This window comes from Pristiophorus japonicus, chromosome 18, assembly GCF_044704955.1.
Source record: "Pristiophorus japonicus isolate sPriJap1 chromosome 18, sPriJap1.hap1, whole genome shotgun sequence".
Classification (NCBI taxonomy): domain Eukaryota; kingdom Metazoa; phylum Chordata; class Chondrichthyes; family Pristiophoridae; genus Pristiophorus; species Pristiophorus japonicus.
In genome coordinates this window covers 50,149,974-50,168,609 of record NC_091994.1, presented here as the reverse complement: position 1 = coordinate 50,168,609, position 18,636 = coordinate 50,149,974, and the positions used below count along the sequence as shown (strand labels likewise).

At 41.6% G+C, this 18,636-nt stretch overlaps 1 protein-coding gene and 1 long non-coding RNA gene across 2 annotated transcripts in view; one reads left to right on the top strand and one right to left on the bottom strand.

Annotated features, from left to right (window-relative positions):
* Nucleotides 1–18,243, bottom strand: part of LOC139228714 (uncharacterized) — a 51,016-nt gene extending 32,773 nt beyond the window's left edge. The window contains exon 1 of the long non-coding RNA XR_011587605.1: nucleotides 18,036–18,243. This is a non-coding gene — a long non-coding RNA (uncharacterized lncRNA). The remainder of the gene's footprint in view (nucleotides 1–18,035) is intronic.
* The window catches only part of LOC139228712 (E3 SUMO-protein ligase PIAS4-like), an 89,330-nt gene that overhangs the window by 17,087 nt on the left and 53,607 nt on the right, over nucleotides 1–18,636 (top strand). The window contains exon 2 of the mRNA XM_070859985.1: nucleotides 4,098–4,622. Within this exon, the coding sequence (XP_070716086.1) occupies nucleotides 4,110–4,622 (513 nt within the window). The 5' untranslated portion in view covers nucleotides 4,098–4,109. The remainder of the gene's footprint in view (nucleotides 1–4,097; nucleotides 4,623–18,636) is intronic.

The window sequence follows — 18,636 nt, the reverse complement described above, 5'->3', positions numbered from 1 at the left end:
TTTTGTATCAGTCTTCACGGTAGAAGACACTAAAAATATCCCAATAGTGGATAATCAAGGGGCTATAGGTAGGGAGGAACTTAATACAATCACTATCACTAAAGAAGTAGTACTAGGTAAAATAACGAGACTAAAGGTGGACAAGTCCCCTGGATCTGATGGGTTACATCCTAGGGTCTTAAGAGAAGTGGATGCATTGGTTGTAATCTACCAAAATTCCCTAGATTCTGGGGCAGTCCCAGCAGATTGGAAAACCGCAAATGTAACGCCCCTATTTAAAAAAAGAGGCAGACAAAAAAGAGGAAACTATAGACCAGTTAGCCTAACATCGGTCATTGGGAAAATGCTGGAGTCCATTATTAAGGAAGCAGTAGCGGTACATTTGGATTCAATCAAGCAGAGTCAGCCTGGTTTTATGAAAGCGAAATCATGTTTGATAAATTTGCTGGAGTTCTTTGAGGATGTAACGAGCAGGGTGGATAAGGGGGAACCAGTGGATGTGGTGTATTTGGATTTCCAGAAGGCATTCGATATGGTGCCACATAAGAGTTTACTGCACAAGATAAAAGCTCACGGGGTTGGGGATAATATATTAGCATGGATAGAGGATTAGCTAACTAACAGAAAACAGAGAGTCAGGATAAATGGGTAATTTTCCGGTTGGCAAACAGTGACTAGTGGGGTGCTGCAGGGATCGGTACTGGGTCCTCAAATATTTACAATCTATATTAATGACTTGGATGAAGGAATCGAGTGTAATGTAGCCAAGTTTGCTGATGATACAAAGATGGGTGGGAAAGCAAATTGTGAGGAGGACTCAAACAATCTACAAAGGGACATGGACAGGCTAAGTGAGTGGGCAAAAAATTGGCAGATGGAGTATAATGTGGGAAAATGTGAGGTTATCCACTTTGGCAGAAATAATAGAAAAGTAAATTATAATTTAAATGGAGAAAAATTGCAAAGTGCTGCAGTACAGAAAGACCTGGGGGTCCTTGTGCATGACAAACAAAAAGTTGGTATGCAGGTACAGCAAGTAATCAGGAAGGCACATGGAATGTTGGCCTTTATTGCAAGGGGATACAGTATAAAAGGAGAAAAGTTCTGCTACAACTGTACTGGGTATTGGTGAGGCCAAACCTGGAGTACTGCGTAGTTTTGGTCTCAGTATTTAAGGAAGGGGATACTTGCATTGGAAGCTGTTCAGAGAAGGTTCACTAGGTTGATTCTGGAGATGAGGGGGTTGACTTATGAAGATAGGCTGAGTAAGTTGGGCTTATACTTACTGGAGTTCATAAAATTCTGAGATCTTAGTGAAATTTATAAGATAATGTGGGGGCTCGACAAGGTGGATGCAGAGAGGATATTTCCACTCATAGGGGAAACTAAAATTAAGGGACATATAGTTTTAGAATACGGGGCCTCCCATTTAAAACTGAGATGAGGAGAAATTTCTTCTCTGAGGGTTGTAAATCTATAGAATTCTCTGCCCCAAAGAGCTGTGAAGGCTGGGTCATTGAATATATTTAAGGCGGAGATAGACTAGATTTTTGAGTGATAAGGGAGTAAAGGGTTATGGGGAGCGGGCAGGGAAGTGGAGCTGAGTCCATGATCAGATCAGCCATGATCTTATTGAATGGCGGAGCAGGCTCGAGGGGCCAAATGGCCTACTCCTCCTATTTCTTATGATCTTATGAACCATTATCTATCACTTAGAGTGGCTCAGCAGTATCACTACTGAGCAAGCTGCCAGAGTCCTCAGGGATATAGTTGGCAGACTTGGCTTACGGAAGGTGATGAGAGAACCATCAGGAAGACATAATTTACTTGACCTCGTCCTTACCAATCGCAGATGTGTCTGTCCATTACAACATTGGTAGGTGTGATCGACACACAGTCCTTGTGAAGACCAAGTCCAATCTTCACATTAAGGACACCCTCCATCATGTGTGGCACCATCACTATGCTAAGTGGGATAGATTAAGAACCGATCTATCAGCTCAAAACCAGACATCCATGAGGAACTGTGGGCCAACATCAGCAGCAGAATTATGTACCAGCACAATCTGTAACCTCGTGGCTTGGCATATCTCCAGCAACTCCATCACCATAAAGCCAGGTGACCAACCCTGGTTCAATGAGGAATGTAAAACAGCATGCTGGAAGTAACACCAGGCTTACCTGAAAATGAGGTGCCAACCTTGTGAAGCTATATAACCGGTTTGCATGCATGCTACACAGTGAGTAACATTCCATAGCCAGCTAAGTGATCTAGCAACCAACGAATAACGTCATAGCTCTGCAACCCTGCCAAATCAAGGAATGAATTGAGGTGGACAATTAAGCAACTAATGGGAGGGGGAGGCACCATCAACATCCCCATCCTCAATGATGGAGGAACCCGGTGTACACAGGAGTGCAAAACACAAGGCTGAAGCGTTTGCAACTAACTTCAGGTAGAAGTGCCGAGTGGATGATCCTTCTTGGTCTCCACCTTCGCAGATGCAAGCGTTCAGCCAATTTGATTCACTCCATGTGACATTGAAAAACAGCTGAATGCACTGAACACAATGCATCTCCTACTCCAACGAGAGGGAGCCTGATCACCTGCCCTTGACATTCAATGGCATTACCATTGCCAAATGCATCACCATCAACATCCTGAGGGTCACCATTAACTAGAAACTCAACTGAACTGGCAACATAAAAGTTATTGTGACTTAATGGTAGGATACGTTTCAGCGAGTGGCTCACCTCTTGACTCCCTAAATCCTCTCCACTATCTATAAGGCACAAGTCAGGTGTGTAATGGAACGCTCTCCACTTGCAGCTACAACAACACGCAAGAAGCTCAGCACCATCCAGGATAAAGCAGTCCGCTTGATTAGCTCTTCATCTACCAGACTTTAACACCAACCACCTGTGTACCGTGGCTGTAGTGTGTACTATCTAAAGGATGCACTGCAGCAACTTGCGAAGGCTTCTTCGGCAGCACTCCCAAACCCATGACCATCACCTAGAAGGACAAAGGACCACCGTCACCTTCAAGTTCCCCTTCAAGTCACACACCATCGTGACTTGGACATCACTATTCCTTCGTCGCTGGGTCAAAATCTTGGAACTCCCGACCGAACAGTATTGTGGGAACATCTACACCACACAGATTGCAGCAGTTCAAGAAGGCGGCCCACTGCCTGCTCAACAGCAACTAGAAGTAGGCAATAAATGCCAGCCTTGGCAGCGATGCCTACACTCCCGAGAATGAATTTAAAAATGCCACCACATGATTCCTCTCCATGCAGTAGGTGGATTGAACATCCACTATATCAAACAGAGACCCAGCCGCAAACCAACAGACAATTTATTTAAATAAAACGGTAGAAATTCAGTGCAAAGCTGTATATCTTACAGTAATTATGCACTTTATAACAACACGATACCATCATGCACTGCCTTTAATATACAAAATGTTCCACGACATTTTACAGCAAGAGGAAGAGAAACCCCTAAGTCATAAGGGAGTGCCTAGAAAGGACAATTGAAGGCTTGGAAGAATAAATGAGATTTGAGAAGGTTTATAAAGGAAGAGAGAGAATTAGAGGCGGAGGAATTTCAGGAGGGAGTTCCAAAGAGCAGGGCCTAGGTACCTGAAAACTCAGTCACCAGTAGTGGGGTGAACAGGTGAGACGCACGGAAGGTCAGAGCTAGAAGATAAAACTGCGTGGTTGGGATGGGAAGTGTGGAGGAGGTTGCAGAGGTAGGATAGACCAATGCCTTGGAGGGTTTTGAAGATAAGGACAAGATTTTAAATTGAATACGTTGGGGATAAGAAGATCAGTGTAGATCTAAGAGATTGGGAACGATGGATGAATGAGACTTACATGTAGATCAAGATACAGGCAGCTGCAATTTGAATAAGTTAGAGTTTATGGAGTTTTGACAAACCAAGGATGTGAACATTTGCTTGTGCTCCTGTATGATTTCCCCCCCCGCCCCCTTTATTTTCCCTCAGAATTTGAGTTTCATCTGTAGAGGGTGTTCTGTATGATAGATACTAAGCTCTGTTCAGTGCTCTTAATCTCTCTTCTACTAAATAGTTATTTTCCAGAATGGATGCATCAACGTCTTCTGATCAAGAAGTCCAGTCTAGTCCAGACGAACACGTGGAAGTTGAAGTATCTGTTTTCCAGATAGAAAGGGAGGAACCTGAAGATGCAATTATACGAATTAGACTGGGTAATCGTCTGCGGCAACGAAGGAGACGGCAACGTCTTCGCGTTGCTCGAGTTGACGCTGAGAGGGTGGAACCACAACAACATGAATGTCCACTACAGGCTGTTGGGAATGAAACTGTGCAACCTGAAATTCAGACGGAGATTTTGCAATTGAGCCAAGAAGTGCAACAGGAAAGTCTTCCTAATGGTCACACTGCTGAGTCTTCCACTGTCGAGGATTCTACTGATCAACTGGAAACAAATAGCGAGGCTGTCGATTTAAGTGATTTTGAGCGAATTCTAAGACGTAGGGAGACTATACGATTGAGCCAACAAAGGCGGCGAGAACGTCTTCGTAACATGAGTCGTAGTCTTGAGGAATCTCCTGATCCACTTGCAAGATGTCGAGTGAGTGTAAGGTTGTGTGAACAGCAATGTGAAAATCTTAAAATTGTAAATGTTCTTCATTATCTACGTGCACTGCCATGGGAGATTGACTCTGTGTGTGTGTGTGTGTGTGTGTGTGTGCGCCAAATTTGTAATATTAAAAATCTTACCTCAGTGTGCACTTACTGTCTGCACAGCTTGGTTGTAATTTTGACTTTGGCCGATAGTGTGAAACAGACAATATCGATTCAGCCACCCAGTATGCATCTCTCACAATTTTCAAAATCAGGTGGCTGAATCGCTATCATCCATTACTATCACCCAAAGTCGAAACTACCCCGCTTGAATAACTATGGTCAAGTTTTTGTCTCACATTTTTTGACAACTTTTTCCCCAGTATAAATTTTTCTGCCCACATTTATAATGGGCTTTGCCTATGTAATGTCATCACTCAAACTGCACAATCTGGACATCAGGTTGTGCAATCCGGCCACAGATTCATAGTTCCCTCCAAACGCTTTCTGAACTATTTTTCCCAACTTACATTATCTAAAATAAGAGTTTAATCAAAATGTTAAAAAAAGTCAGAGTTACATGTTCACAATAACATGATTAAATTTATCCATTGAATTGTCTTGTGTGTCTTTCAATGCCTTCATTACAGTTTTTACCTGAAGGCCTCAGCCTCTCCCAAAAAAGCATGGACTTAGACTTGATACCTTTGCCCATGACACACAGCTGAATTTGGATTGTGCAATCTGAACATGTGCAGTGTTCCCAGAGTGTGTCAGTACTGTTCAGTCAGCTATACTGCAGAATATTTTTTCTTTAGCTTCTAAGAATTTCTGCTCAAAAGTTTCTCAGGTTTTTTTGAAGAACAGCAAGAGGACAAATTTCAAAATCTTTATTAAAAAAAACACAATACAAATGGTACCTTAATAAAGGGAGTGTGTGTAATATGTGAGAAAGAAAAAAGTGACTGCTCTGATTACACTCTGTATAGCCTTTGTTACTGTTCTATAACTCCCACATTCTACACTATGTAAACTAGAGGTGATGCAAAACTCGGCTGCCCATGTCCTAACTCACACCAAGCCCCGCTCACCCATTACCCCTGTGCTCGCTGACCTACATTGGCCTCCAGTTAAGCAACGCCTCAATTTCAAAATTCTCATCCTTATTTTCACATCCCTCCATGGCCTCGCCCCCTCCCCCTCTCTGTAATCTCCTCCAGCCCCACAATCCCCCCCCCCCCCCCCCGAGATGTCTGCGCTCCTCTAATTCTGTCCTCCTGAGCATCCCTGATTATATTTGCTCAGCCATTGGTGGCCGTGCCTTCTGTTGCCTAGGCCCCAAGCTCTGGAACTCACTGCTTAAACCTATCTGCGCCTCTACCTCTTTTTTCTCCTTCAAGACGCTCCTTGAAACATACCTCTTGCACTAATGTCTACTTATGCGGCTCGGTGTCAAATTTTTATTGCATAATAGTCCTGTGAAGCGCTTTGGGACGTTTCACTATGCTAAAGGCGCCATATAAATACAAGTTGTTATTGTTTAGAGAGAAAGAGTGACTGAGGTCAGGGGGCGAAGGAGTGAGGGAGAGAAAGAGAATCCATCTTAATGTAATGTTACTCTATTTAAAGATGGCTAATTAACTTACCCGTGTTTGGCTGAGTTAAAAAAGGTAATTCTAGTACACAAGAACATAAGAATAGGAGCAGGAGTAGGCCATGCGGCGCTTCGAGCCTGCTCCGCCATTCAATAAGATCATGGCTGATCCACCTCAACTCTGCCATTCAATAAGATCATGGCTGATCTAACTCAAATCCAACTTCCCGCACTATTCCCATATCCTTGGATTCCCTTAATATCCAAAAATCTATCAATCTTTGCCTTGAATAAACTCAACGACTGAGCATTCACAGCCCTCTGGGGTTGAGAATTCCAAAGATGCACAGCCCTTTGAGTGAAGAAATTTCTTCTCATCTTGGTCCTAAATGGCAGACCCCTTATTCGGAGATTGTTACCTCTAGTTCTAGACTCCCCAGCCAGAGAAAACATCCTCCTATCATCTACCCTGTCAAACCTCTTAAGAATGTTATAATTTTCAATGAGATCACGTCTCATTCTTCTAAAATCTAGGGAATATAGTCCTAGTCTCCTCAATCTCACCTCACAGGTCAATCCCCCCATCCCAGGAATCAGTCTGATGAACCTTTGTTGCACTCCCTTTAAGCCAAGTATATCCTTCCTTAGGTAAGGAGACCAAAACTGTACAGTGCTCAAGGTATGGTCTCACCAAGGTCCTACACATTGCAGTAAGACTTCTTTACTCTTATACTTCAATCCTTTTGTAATAAAGGCTAACATACCATTTGCTTTCCTAATTGCTTGCACTACCTTCATGTTAACTTTCAGTGATTCTCGCGTACAAGGACACCCAGGTCCCTCTGACTACCAACATTTTCCAATCTCTCAAGATTTAAAAATTATTCTGCTTTTCTATTTTTCCTACCAAGGTGAATAACTTCAAATTTCTCCACGTTATATTCCATCTTCCATGTTTTTGCCCACTCACTTAACCTGTTACAGCCTCTTTGCATCCTCCTCACAACTTATTATCCTACCTAGCTTTGTATCAGCAAACTTGGGATACATTACACTCGGTTCCCTCATCTAAGTCATTGATATAGATTGTAAATACCTGAATGTCATTTATTTGTAAATAGTGGCTTACTGAGACAGAAATTTTAATTTCTAATACCAGTGAGAAGGCGAACAAAGTCTGTGAGCGAAACAGACAGGAAGTTAGGATAGGAAAGGAGGGAAACTGGCTGAAGGTGAGGCAGCCTCTGGCCTCTCACCACCCATCCACGGGGGAAGAATAGAGAGGTGAGCAACAACAGAGCATGATAAAGGGTCTCAGCAGGTAGTTAAAAGAGGAAGAGATAGGGTAATAATTGGGATAGGAAGGGGAATTAGTAGTGGAAAAGTGATGGGGCAAGGCACACAATTAGCACAAGGAGGTGGGGTAGCGCGAGTAATTGTAGGAAGGAATGGGAGCCACATTTTCCCCACAAGCTCCACCTGAAATGCAGCCCGGAGCCATTGGTGGCTTCTTTCCCCAATATACTGCCCAGCACCTTCCACCTAAAAAGGAAAGAAGCAAAAATAAGAGTTAAGAGAGAAAGATAGAGGCAGAACCAGAGGAGCGGCAGAGAGAAGAGCAACACCAAGACAGCATAGAGAGAGGTATATTCTGACATATCACGTGCAACATCTTGGGAGATCAGCTGTACTGTTTGTACTAACTATTTGTACTGTACTTTTTCTATCGCATCCCCGCCCCCGATGCCTCCCGCCAGAACCGGAAATGCGGCCTCGAATCAGAAGTAGGGCTCTGCAATCAGTCCGACCACATTCTGTGAACCTCCAAGCGCTGACCGGGCCTTCTAATTCTCCACGAGCCTCCCAGCGACAGGGGGAGAGAGAGATATCCTGGGGGGGAGGGAGGCAGGTGGGTGGGGAGAGAGAGGGAGACTAGGTGAGTGAGAGAGCTTGGCTGGGGGGTGGGGGAGAGAGAGAGAGAGAGAGAGAGAACATGGGGATGGGGGCAGGGTGTGTGGAGAGAGCTTGAGGGGTTGAGAGAGCTTGTGGGGGGGGGGGTGGAAGAGAGAGAAACCTTGGGGGGGGAAGAGAGAGAGAGAGAGCTTGTGGGGGGGGTGAAGAGAGAGAAAGCTTGTGGGGGGGGAAGAGAGAGAGAGCTTGTGGGGGGGGGGGGAAAAAGAGAGAGAGAGCTTGTGGGGGGGGGAAAGAGAGAGAGCGTTTTGGGGGTGGAAGGGGGGAAGGGAGGAGAGAGAGACGGCGTGGGGGATCGGAGGGAGAGAGGTTCTTCCAATCCAGTTGTCATGACACGGTCACTATTCATTTCATACCCAATAAACCTGTTAACAATCCGCACACAATGCCCCATATATGGCGGGGGGAGGTAGAGAGAGAGCCTGGAGGAGAGAGAGACTGGGGGAGCGAGAGAGCTTGGAGGGGGTGGGGCGGAATTAGGTGAAGAACTTGGTGGCTTCTGGGAAGATCAGCTGTGGCTTCTGGAAGTCAAAGTGGATCGAGTTACAATTTGCAAAGTCAGTGGGAACTTGGGCTGGGCGGGCCCAGTTACACATTCCAGAGAAACTTCAGGATGTGGCTTATCCTCCAAGGGGACGAATCAGAGACAAGTGGTGGCCATTTTTACAGTACAAATAAAGGCGTCCAATATATTAAATATCTTGCATTTGTGTGCACTTTCTGTCAACTCCTTCCATTATAAATTCCCATGTCTACATTTATATTGGAGTCATGCTATAATTATATTTTCCTGACAGTGAAGGTGCTACAATGCCACCACTGGCAGAAGGTTCTAATTACAACATGACAACTTTACATAGGCAGTTCTAATAAAAAAAAAGGAATATATAAAAATAAGGACAGAATGTATGAGTTTAAATTGGGAACTGGACTAAGCCTGGTCTCCTTATATGCCAGCCACTAACTCTGCTTCACCTGAAGATCACACTTGGTCTTGACACCAGTATGAAATGCCATAGAAGATTGACTAATACTAGATTAAAAATCTTGCATCTATGCACATTTCCTTTCAATGTTTTTGATCATAAACTTATCATGCTAATTACACCCTATATACACCACCACTGGCAGGAGGGTGCAATACAGTGTGATAATACAGAGGCGGTTCCAATATAAATGTGGACATAGAAATTTGAAATGGAAATATGTAAAAAAATAAGGACTGAATGCGTGACTTTAAAATGGGAACTAAATTATATGTGTACGCTTAGGTCCAATTATTTCCTGTCCTCGAATCCCACTTGACCAGAGTCTTGACTTCCTGCCTGCAAAGCCATGGGGACGCCTAATAATATATTAGAATCAGCAAGTGTGTTGCACACTCCATTTTAGAGATAGGTAAACATCTCTGTTACAAATCTTGAGGTTCCACTAGATATTCTCAGGTGGCCCATTATATTCAAGGAGCCTCATTATGGAAAGGATTAAAGGACGATGCTAGGGATGGGAACTATAGTTATGGGGAGAGACTTGAGATATTCAGACTATTTCCACTGAAGCAGAGAATGTTAAGAGGAAATGTCAGTGTTTTTTTTCATTATAATAGATCTTGATAGTGAATGGGGAACGATTATTTCTTCTGGTTGGGGTGTCACCAATAGTGAGTAGATATGTTAGGTGAAATTTCTTTATGCAGAAAGTTGTTGGAATGTCAAATGCTTTGCCACAGGAAGTAGTTGAGGGAGAGCGAACTGCACCTTTTAAGAGAAAATTGGATAAATATTTGAAACAGAGGAAGATTCTGGGCTATGGGGGTCATGGGGACGAGTAGTTATTTTTGGATTGTCCTTGCAAAGGCGTAGATATGAAAAAGAAAAAGACTTGCATTTGTATAGCGCCTTTCATGTCCTCAGGATGTCCCAAAGCGCTTTATAGCCAAAGTACTTAAAAAAAAATGTAATCACTGTTGTAATGTAGGAAACGTAGCAGCCAATTTGTGCACAGCAAGCTCCCACAAGAGCAATGTGACAATGACCAAATAATCTGTTTTCTTAGTGATGTTGATTGAGGGATAAATATTGACCAGACCGTCTGGGAGAACTCCCCTGCTCTTCTTTGAATAGAGCCATGGAATCTTTTACGTCCACCTGAGAGAGCCACCTGGTTTAATGTCTCATTCAAAAGATGGCATCTCCAACAGTGCAGCACTCCCTCAGTACTGCACTGGAGTGTAGGCCTAGATTTTTGGGCTCAAGTCTCTGGAATGGGACTTGAACCCACAACCTTCTGACTCAGAGGCGAGAGTGCTACCCACTGAGCTATGGCTGAAATATGATGGGCTGAATGGTCTCCTTATGTGCTGCAAGCTTCTATGGCTCTATAGCAATTTGCTATCACAGTCACTTTCAGTTAGCAGGTACCACCAGATGGGGCTGCAAAGTCTCCATATCTCCACTGCAGCCACCCTGCCTGGGTAAAGGTAGGTTCAGAACAATTACTGTACATTAACTGTTTCATTTATTATACTGTGTTGGTGTAAAATAGAAATCCTGCTTCCTTCATTTTCTTCTATATGTTTTTGAAGTCTTTCACACTACATTGGATTGATTTTCTCCTGCCCAATTCAACATCCATTGTGGTCTCCCTGCCTTTTAAACTCTTCCAGGTTTATGCATAAGATCCCCTTTGCTGGCTTTCTACAAATTCAGAAGAAGAGGGTGGAGAAGAGAGGGAAAATAAAGGGGCAGGATGGAGAGAGGGTGGAGAAGAGCTACGACAGGAGAGGAAACGGAAATGAGAGGAGGGTGAACAGGGCACAGGAGTGGCTGCTTTCTCAGCAAGAAATCTCAGTTAAAGGAATGAGGCTGGCTGCCAACAATCGGAAATTCAGGGAGGGGTGGTAATTGAATCTTGCACATCTCTGCCTCGCTCTGCGTCTGTCAGCTGTCTGTCTATGACTCAGTTCTCACAAATTAGAATTTTACATCTAAAATATATTACAAATCTTGTATATGTACACACTTCCCATCAACTTCATGCACTATAAATTACTATATCTGCCTATGTAAATGTGTCATGATGCAATTAGAACTTCCCACAGTGGAGGCACTGCAGTACCACCACTGGCTGGTATACTACAATATAGTAGGTTTACATTTGTAGTTTTCATTATAAATGTGGACATAGAAATTTATAATGGAACTATGTAAAAATACAGGCAGAATATACAACTTAAAAATGGGAACTGAATTATTCCTGGTCCAGTTATCCCCTGCCTCTCACCCTACCTCATTCACATATGCAATGCTACAGAGATTGATTAGTTGTCTCACAATCCACAAAGCACAAATGATGCTGTTTGATTGAGAAGCATTTAAAATGTAACTAATTTGTTTAAAAAGAACTTAAATTAGGATGAGGAAATACACTATCTCTCAGCTTGATAGATTTTCTGAAGTTTAAAAAAAATTATTTTTATTTAAAAGTGGGATTGAAAACCTACTCCAGTTCATTGTTCAGTTTGCATTCAGATTCCTTTCAAAAATACATGATCTGTTCTGGACAGAAAAACAATTTGATTTCTGTACTAAGAAAAATAAATAATCGAATGTGTATAAATTTGAACACAAACGCCACAACAGCTATATAATCAGCAAGGGATCATGTGTGAAATAGGGTTTTCCATCCCTCATACACAAGATACATATATGAACTTTACCTGAATTAAAGTTTTAAAATTTGTCCTCTAGTTTTTCTTCAAATTATTCTGAAAAACAACTGAGCAGATATGGTTGGAACCTGAACAACACTTTTCCAACAATTACTCTGACTAAATGTTAATGATGTATACTAGGAAATTGTGCATGTGGCACCTACTGCAACTGCAGCAACTGTCTTCAACTTTAAAAGTATAAAGAAAAGAGAAGATAATTCAGTGGATAAATTTAGTAATGTTATTGTTAAATATGTAATTTTGAGTTTTTTTATTTTGTTGATCTTGTATTAGATATTAGAAATTTCAGTTACTGACAAAAAAATGGTGGACCGCTTTTTTTCCCACCAAGCATCGAGTGACTTGATTGGCTCATTTTTTTTTACCATCTTTTTATTGGTAGCTTCTTTTTACTGCACATTCAATTTGGTTGTTTTCAGAGATCGTTAGTAATTTTTCATTGGGAGTTTGAGCATTTTTCCTCAGTTTGGATTTGTACATGCCTCTTAAAATTCTGATTTGCTGTTTTACTTTGAGTCATCAACAAAGTCTGATGGCATTGACAAATTTATAAATATTGACATACAAAGTACTACTCAAAAGTCATGACACATGAAGTATGGTTAATATATAGAGGAAGTGCATGCAATACATAAGCCTTTTAATATATTAGATATATACGGTACAATTTTACAATCCCAGCAACAATGGGGTGGTGCTGAACTACAGAATGGGCACACCTGTAGCTGAATAGCACATTTTGAAATCAACCAATTTTGAAATCTAAGCTCCACCATCTATTTTGAATAGTCTATAGATAATATAAGAGCTTGCTTAGAGAGTTTGGCTTACAGAACATTAGGCTGGGGATCACAAAATCTGACACAGCAGCAGTTTTTAAAAGAGGAAGTTGTGGTGGTGACAGAAAGATTATCTAATTGGTCACAATCACAGTGAAGATATGTAGTCTATACTTAAGAATTGGAGGTTCTATTGCAGAAGGTGCATCAAAGGACAGTGGTCCATTTTTGAGGCTAATAACTGAGTAAAAGTGCAATCGCCAGCTGAAGTGAGTCACCCAGCTCCCTTGTATGTGCAAAATAAGAAAAAGGTTACTGGTATCAGGAAGAAGGTAAACTAATTCTATTGCTCAATTTGTCTCTTATTTCTTTTGCGGGTTATTGGCTATGGTACAAATTTAAATTGAGAACTACTACTCCTCAGGTACCATTTAAGCATTGTGTACAACTGTTCCCCTTTGGCACACACACTTTCAATTTGCCCAAGTTAGGTGGTACACTTTTACTAAAGCAGAAAGTAACGGATGTAGAACTGCAGAGATAAATGCTCAGGCTTCCAGCCAAAGGCCTTCACTGCTCTTAGTGCAGTCAGCAGTCATAAATGCAGAGTAAAGGTGGCTGCTTCTACCAACCATTCTTTAGTTGATCTCCCATTACTTTGTTCAAGGAGAGCCAAGGCCAAGTCTAGTCTTTAGGTGGAAGTAGAGGGTGGGAGAATAACTGAATCAGATGTACAGACGCAAGTAATTTAAGCCTTATTTAAAAATACGTTATCATTCACATAATGAAAATCACCCATTTTCAATAAAATAGCAAAACTTAGGGCAACTTGGAAAAACTCCCCCAAAAAGTTGTACAATCCTACCAGATATTTTTACAGATAGTAACCCAAGGTAGAGTAGGTTAGAACCAGGGATTTCTCTGCAGTACATACTGATGAGCTGAGTGATGCAAAACTGAAGCACTACAATGCCATAGTAGCAGGAGGGTGTAGAGCATGAAAAGTTTACCTAGGCCATTTCCATTGTAAATACGGATATAGGATTTTATAATGCAATGCATACAAATGTAAGATTTTTGATATATCTGTATAACAAATCAGCCTCCCACTTAAGAGTCAAGACCAAATGTAGATTTCTGGTGAAGTGGGGTTAGAGGGCTGGGGATAATGGAATCAGATTGGCAAATGTAATTCAGTCTCCATTTTAAAGCCATAGATTCTGTCCTTACTTTTATATTTCTACCAGCTGATCTCCTGTGGCGTTGCACACAGGAGTTAAGACCATGTGTAGTCTTTAGGTGAAGCCGGATTAGAAGGCTTAGAATAATTGGATCAGGGCAGCAGAAGTAATTCAGTCCCCATTTTAAAGTTATATATTCTGTCCTTATTTTTTTATTTCCATTATAAATTCTTTAGTCCACATTTAGAATAAAAACTGCCGATGTAAACTTGTACACTGTAATTATACCCTCCCACCAGTGGTGATGCTGCAAATCGAGTGTGTCCAACCGACTGCCTCTGAGCTCTACCAATATTGTCTTCGACACCCAAGCCACAGTCCAATTTGCGCTTTTATTCATTAACTCCCAGTATGGAGTACTTATTTTCTGGCATTTTTCTACCCACTTAGCTATTTTGTCCAACTCATTTTGTAGTTCCCGAGTTGTCTCCTCAGAATCAACTGCCCTTCCTTCTTTGTTACCATCTACAAATTTGATCAATTTACATTTAATTTCGGAATCCAAGTTTCTAGATGTAAGTTAAAACAGAGTGACTGCACAGAAGCATACTGTGCATTAATGTGGAATCGGAAATTTCTTTTTTTCCCCCCCACAGAGCATTTGTGAAGCAACCCGCTCTCTCCCGGCATTTTTCCTCACAGCCCCCTGCTCTCTCCTGGCATTTTTAGAATCATACAAACTTACAGCATGGAAGGAGGCCATTTCGGCCCATCGTGTCCGCGCCAGCCGACAAAGAGCTATCCAACCTAATCCCACTTTCCAGCTCGCCCTGTAGGTTACGGCACTTCAAGTGCACATCCAAGTACTTTTTAAATGTGGTGAAGATTTCTGCCTCTACCACCCCTTCAGGTAGTGAGTTCCAGACCCCCACCACCCTCTGGATGAAGAAATGTCCCCTCATATCTCCTCTAAACCTCCTACCAATTACTTTAAATCTATCCCCACTAGTTGTTGATCGCTCTGCTAAGGGAAATAAGTCCTTCCTATCCATTCTATCTAGGCCCCTCATAATTTTATACACCTCAATAAGGTCTCCCCTCAGCCTCCTCTGTTCCAACAAAAACAAACCCAGCCTGTCCAATCTTTCCTCATAGCTAAAATTCTCCAGTCCAGGCAACATCCTCGTAAATCTCCTCTGTACCCTCTCTCGTGCAATTACATCTTTCCTGTAATGTGGTGACCAGAACTGCACGCAGTACTCTAGCTGTGGCCTAACTAGTGTTTTATAGAGTTCAAGCATAATCTCCCTGCTCTTGTATTCTATGCCTCAGCTAATAAAGGCAAGTATTCTGTATGCCTTCTTAACCACCTTATCTACCTGGCCTGCTACCTTCAGTGATCTGTGGACCTGCGCGCCAAGATCCGTTTGTTCCTCTACACTTCTCGGTCATTTTTGAAGCAGCCCGCTCTCTCCCGGCATTTAATTTTGCGCAGATCACTTCCAATTGGCAGCAGTCGTGTCCAAATTAAAAAGAGTAGGGGTCCACACCACTCAGCATCTTCCCCATTCTGATATAACTCCTAATAAGTGCACCAGTTTTGTAATCCAGTCCCAAGTTTTACTCGGAATCTCTAATACTTTTAGTTTATTTAGTAGCCTTGCACATGAAACCATACCAGATGCATTTTGAAAGTCCAGAAAGACCATAATGTAGGGCTTTCCACAATGCACTTCGGATGTCACTTCCTGAAAAAAAATTGGGGAGGTTAGTTTATGGGATATTTCACTTCTGAATCCATATTGACTGCTGTTTACTAGATTATCGTAAAGGTAAGCTCCAGATTTAATCCTTAGCATCAATCCCGTTATTTTAGCCATTACTGAAATAAGAATAATGTTAGTTATCTGTGTAATAATAGCATAAAGTGATAGGCGAAGCTGATATTTTAATTCATTATTTTAAGGATCAGAGGATTATATTAATTGTTTTTCACTCACCAGATTATTTAGTAAACAGATCTTTTAAAATAAGAGATAGTAGCCTAAAGTCATGAGTGGTTGGGCCAGCATTTTAATTATTTTCAGCATCAAAGAATTAAATTAGTATTTTTTCCTCAGATGATCAGTTGAAGATAACAAAAAAATTGCAGAGAAATAAAATGTATTACAATGCAACACAGCAAACATTCCAAAGTAAAAGAAACATGACCAAGATAGTAGCCTAAAGCCACAGGTAATCTGCATATTTTAATTATTTTATTTACCAGAGGATTAATTATTTGGTTCTTGATATTTAATTATTAATATTGCAGACACACAAATGTAGATAATTCATTGGGGGGTAGTAATGTAGAAGAAAATTATTTATTTAAAATCAGAAGAGCAGTAACTGTCGTGAAAGGAATCAAAACAGGCGTGATTAAACTTTGAGGTGAAATCGCAGTGAGTGGAGAGGTCCATGATTTAATTACTTATTTTCATAGGTATAGTGCTTATTTCTTTCATATTGTAGCACCAATAAAACAATGAAAAAATAAAAGGAGGATGTAACAAAAATGAAAGTGTAGTTTTAATTGGTGGCAGTTCCTTTTATTCACTTACAAGAAACAAGTTTAAAAATTAGCTGCATTCAAAATCATGTCCCCAGCCTAACTTAATATAATGTGAAGATTAGTTCGGATGTTTCAGACACTGGAAGAAGGAGCCAAGCCACGTACGAACAAAAATATACTGTGATTTGCATGGTTACGTGCATTACTGACTTGAAATTAGCAGACAGATATTCAAATCCATAATTGTTGGGGGGTGTTTACAAGTGTGGAATGTTTAAATAATTGAGTTGGTCAGAAACTTTCAATTGATCAGCCTGTGACTTTTTGTATATTAATTTTAATGAATATAAAATCACCAGCTGGAGATTCACAATTTCCTGATATGTATTCTCAGTGTGCACCAGGACCACAGAAACAGAAAATGTACTGCAACAGCTTTAAGGCATTAGTGTAAAGTAATTGCAGACAATAGAGAAAGCAGTAGGGTGTGTCTGAAAGTACAAAAGGGGCTTATGAGTAGGAACACAGTAGGAGGTTGGTGCCAAAAATGAGTTTGGATCCCACTCTCCTCAGCTTTAGCAGTTCCCAGCTATACTAGATTCTGTCCTCGAACTCTGAAACCTCATCCCCCAAGCCCTGGGACCCCTTCAAAGTACTACTAAATTCTGACCCTAATCCAGTACTGTAGATGCCAGGATTCATTTCCCAGTGCTCCCAAGTCTACAACTTATGCAGGTAAGTCAGTTACTCATAATAGTATTGGGTATAACACCCCAGCTCTTGAGAGATCCATTACACATTATTTTATTTTATTTACCATCAGAAATATATTTAAAGCATGGTATAATAAATACTTCACCACAAAAGCAGCTATTTACTGGAGAGTACCTATTATTATCCATGCATTTACTGAACTTAGTCCCAGTAGCATATGGCTAAATACCATTATTATTGCAAATGATATAGAAAGTATATTATACAGAAACTATATTAATTGTAACACCTCTAAATTAACCCATAATGAATTCAATAAAATGACTTTAAACAGAGAGCAAATCAAGGTCAAAGACTTAGAATTCTGTACATAGTTTTGCATAATCCAAAATGAATGGAAATGTGGTTTGCATTGCTGTATTTTTTGGCTGCTATTTTTAAAAAAAAACATAAATTAACAACTCAACATCATAAGATACCAAAATATGTGGCAAAATAGACCTATTTAAAAACTTTACAGTTTAGAAATTTCCAGACACCCCGTTCAAAAACGGAGTAACACTTCAAAGCTATGCTAGTAAACTGTTCCCAGTTAAATTATGCTACAGTACTTCACAAAACATTTAAACACTGGATAGGTTCTTATTCAGTTTGTCAAGCTGCACTCAGCCTGTTGAACAGATTCCACCTTTTGACAGGCCAGGAGGGGAGGTTAGGATCATGGTGGCTTGAATTCGGAGATTTGTTTTCTTATGAAAATTCATCAAAATCCTACATGATTTAAATAGTTAGTGTACCCGTATAGTGAGGAACGGGAGTACGTGAGAAATATATATATGGTGGTCCTTTTATCCCCTAGAAACCTCTGGACAGCCTACACAATATATGAATTACCTGCTGCGGAACTAGCTCAACTCGACGCTTCTGATTTATAGAGAACCCACCATTCACCGATTAGTGCAAAAAGGGGGAAGCGAAAAGATCGAATGAACTTGTAGGTTGTGGAAACAGAAGGGCTGCTTTTTCTTAATTTCAGTCCTGAGAGCATAAATGGCGCGGCGCGGACTGGCAGACAGCGCAGGCTGTCTCGGCATTCGGCCTTTCCCGCCGGCCGGGCACGAGCGCGGCGGTCTCCCTTTAAACGGCGGCGACCGTTGGAGCCGCTGATAAATTGCTGCGACCTGATTGGCCTCTTGATCCGGGGCTGAGTGATTCTGCGCGGGGCTGACTGGGAGAGCGGGGCTCCGAGAAGAGACAGGAAGAAAGATGGCGGAACAAAGCGCGGCCAAGGTAACCGTGTGACGGCTCAGTCCGGGACCCCCGGGAGCTCGGATGTTGCGGGGGGGAAGCTGGCGGTCATAGCCCGACGGCGGAAGGGTTTGGGATAAATTGCGGTCTTGTTTTTACATTCCTGTTTTGCCTGAAGGTGCTTGGGGGTGAGGGGCCGGTCCCCCCCACACCCCCACTTACTGAGCGTGCTCAGTGCCTTTTTTTT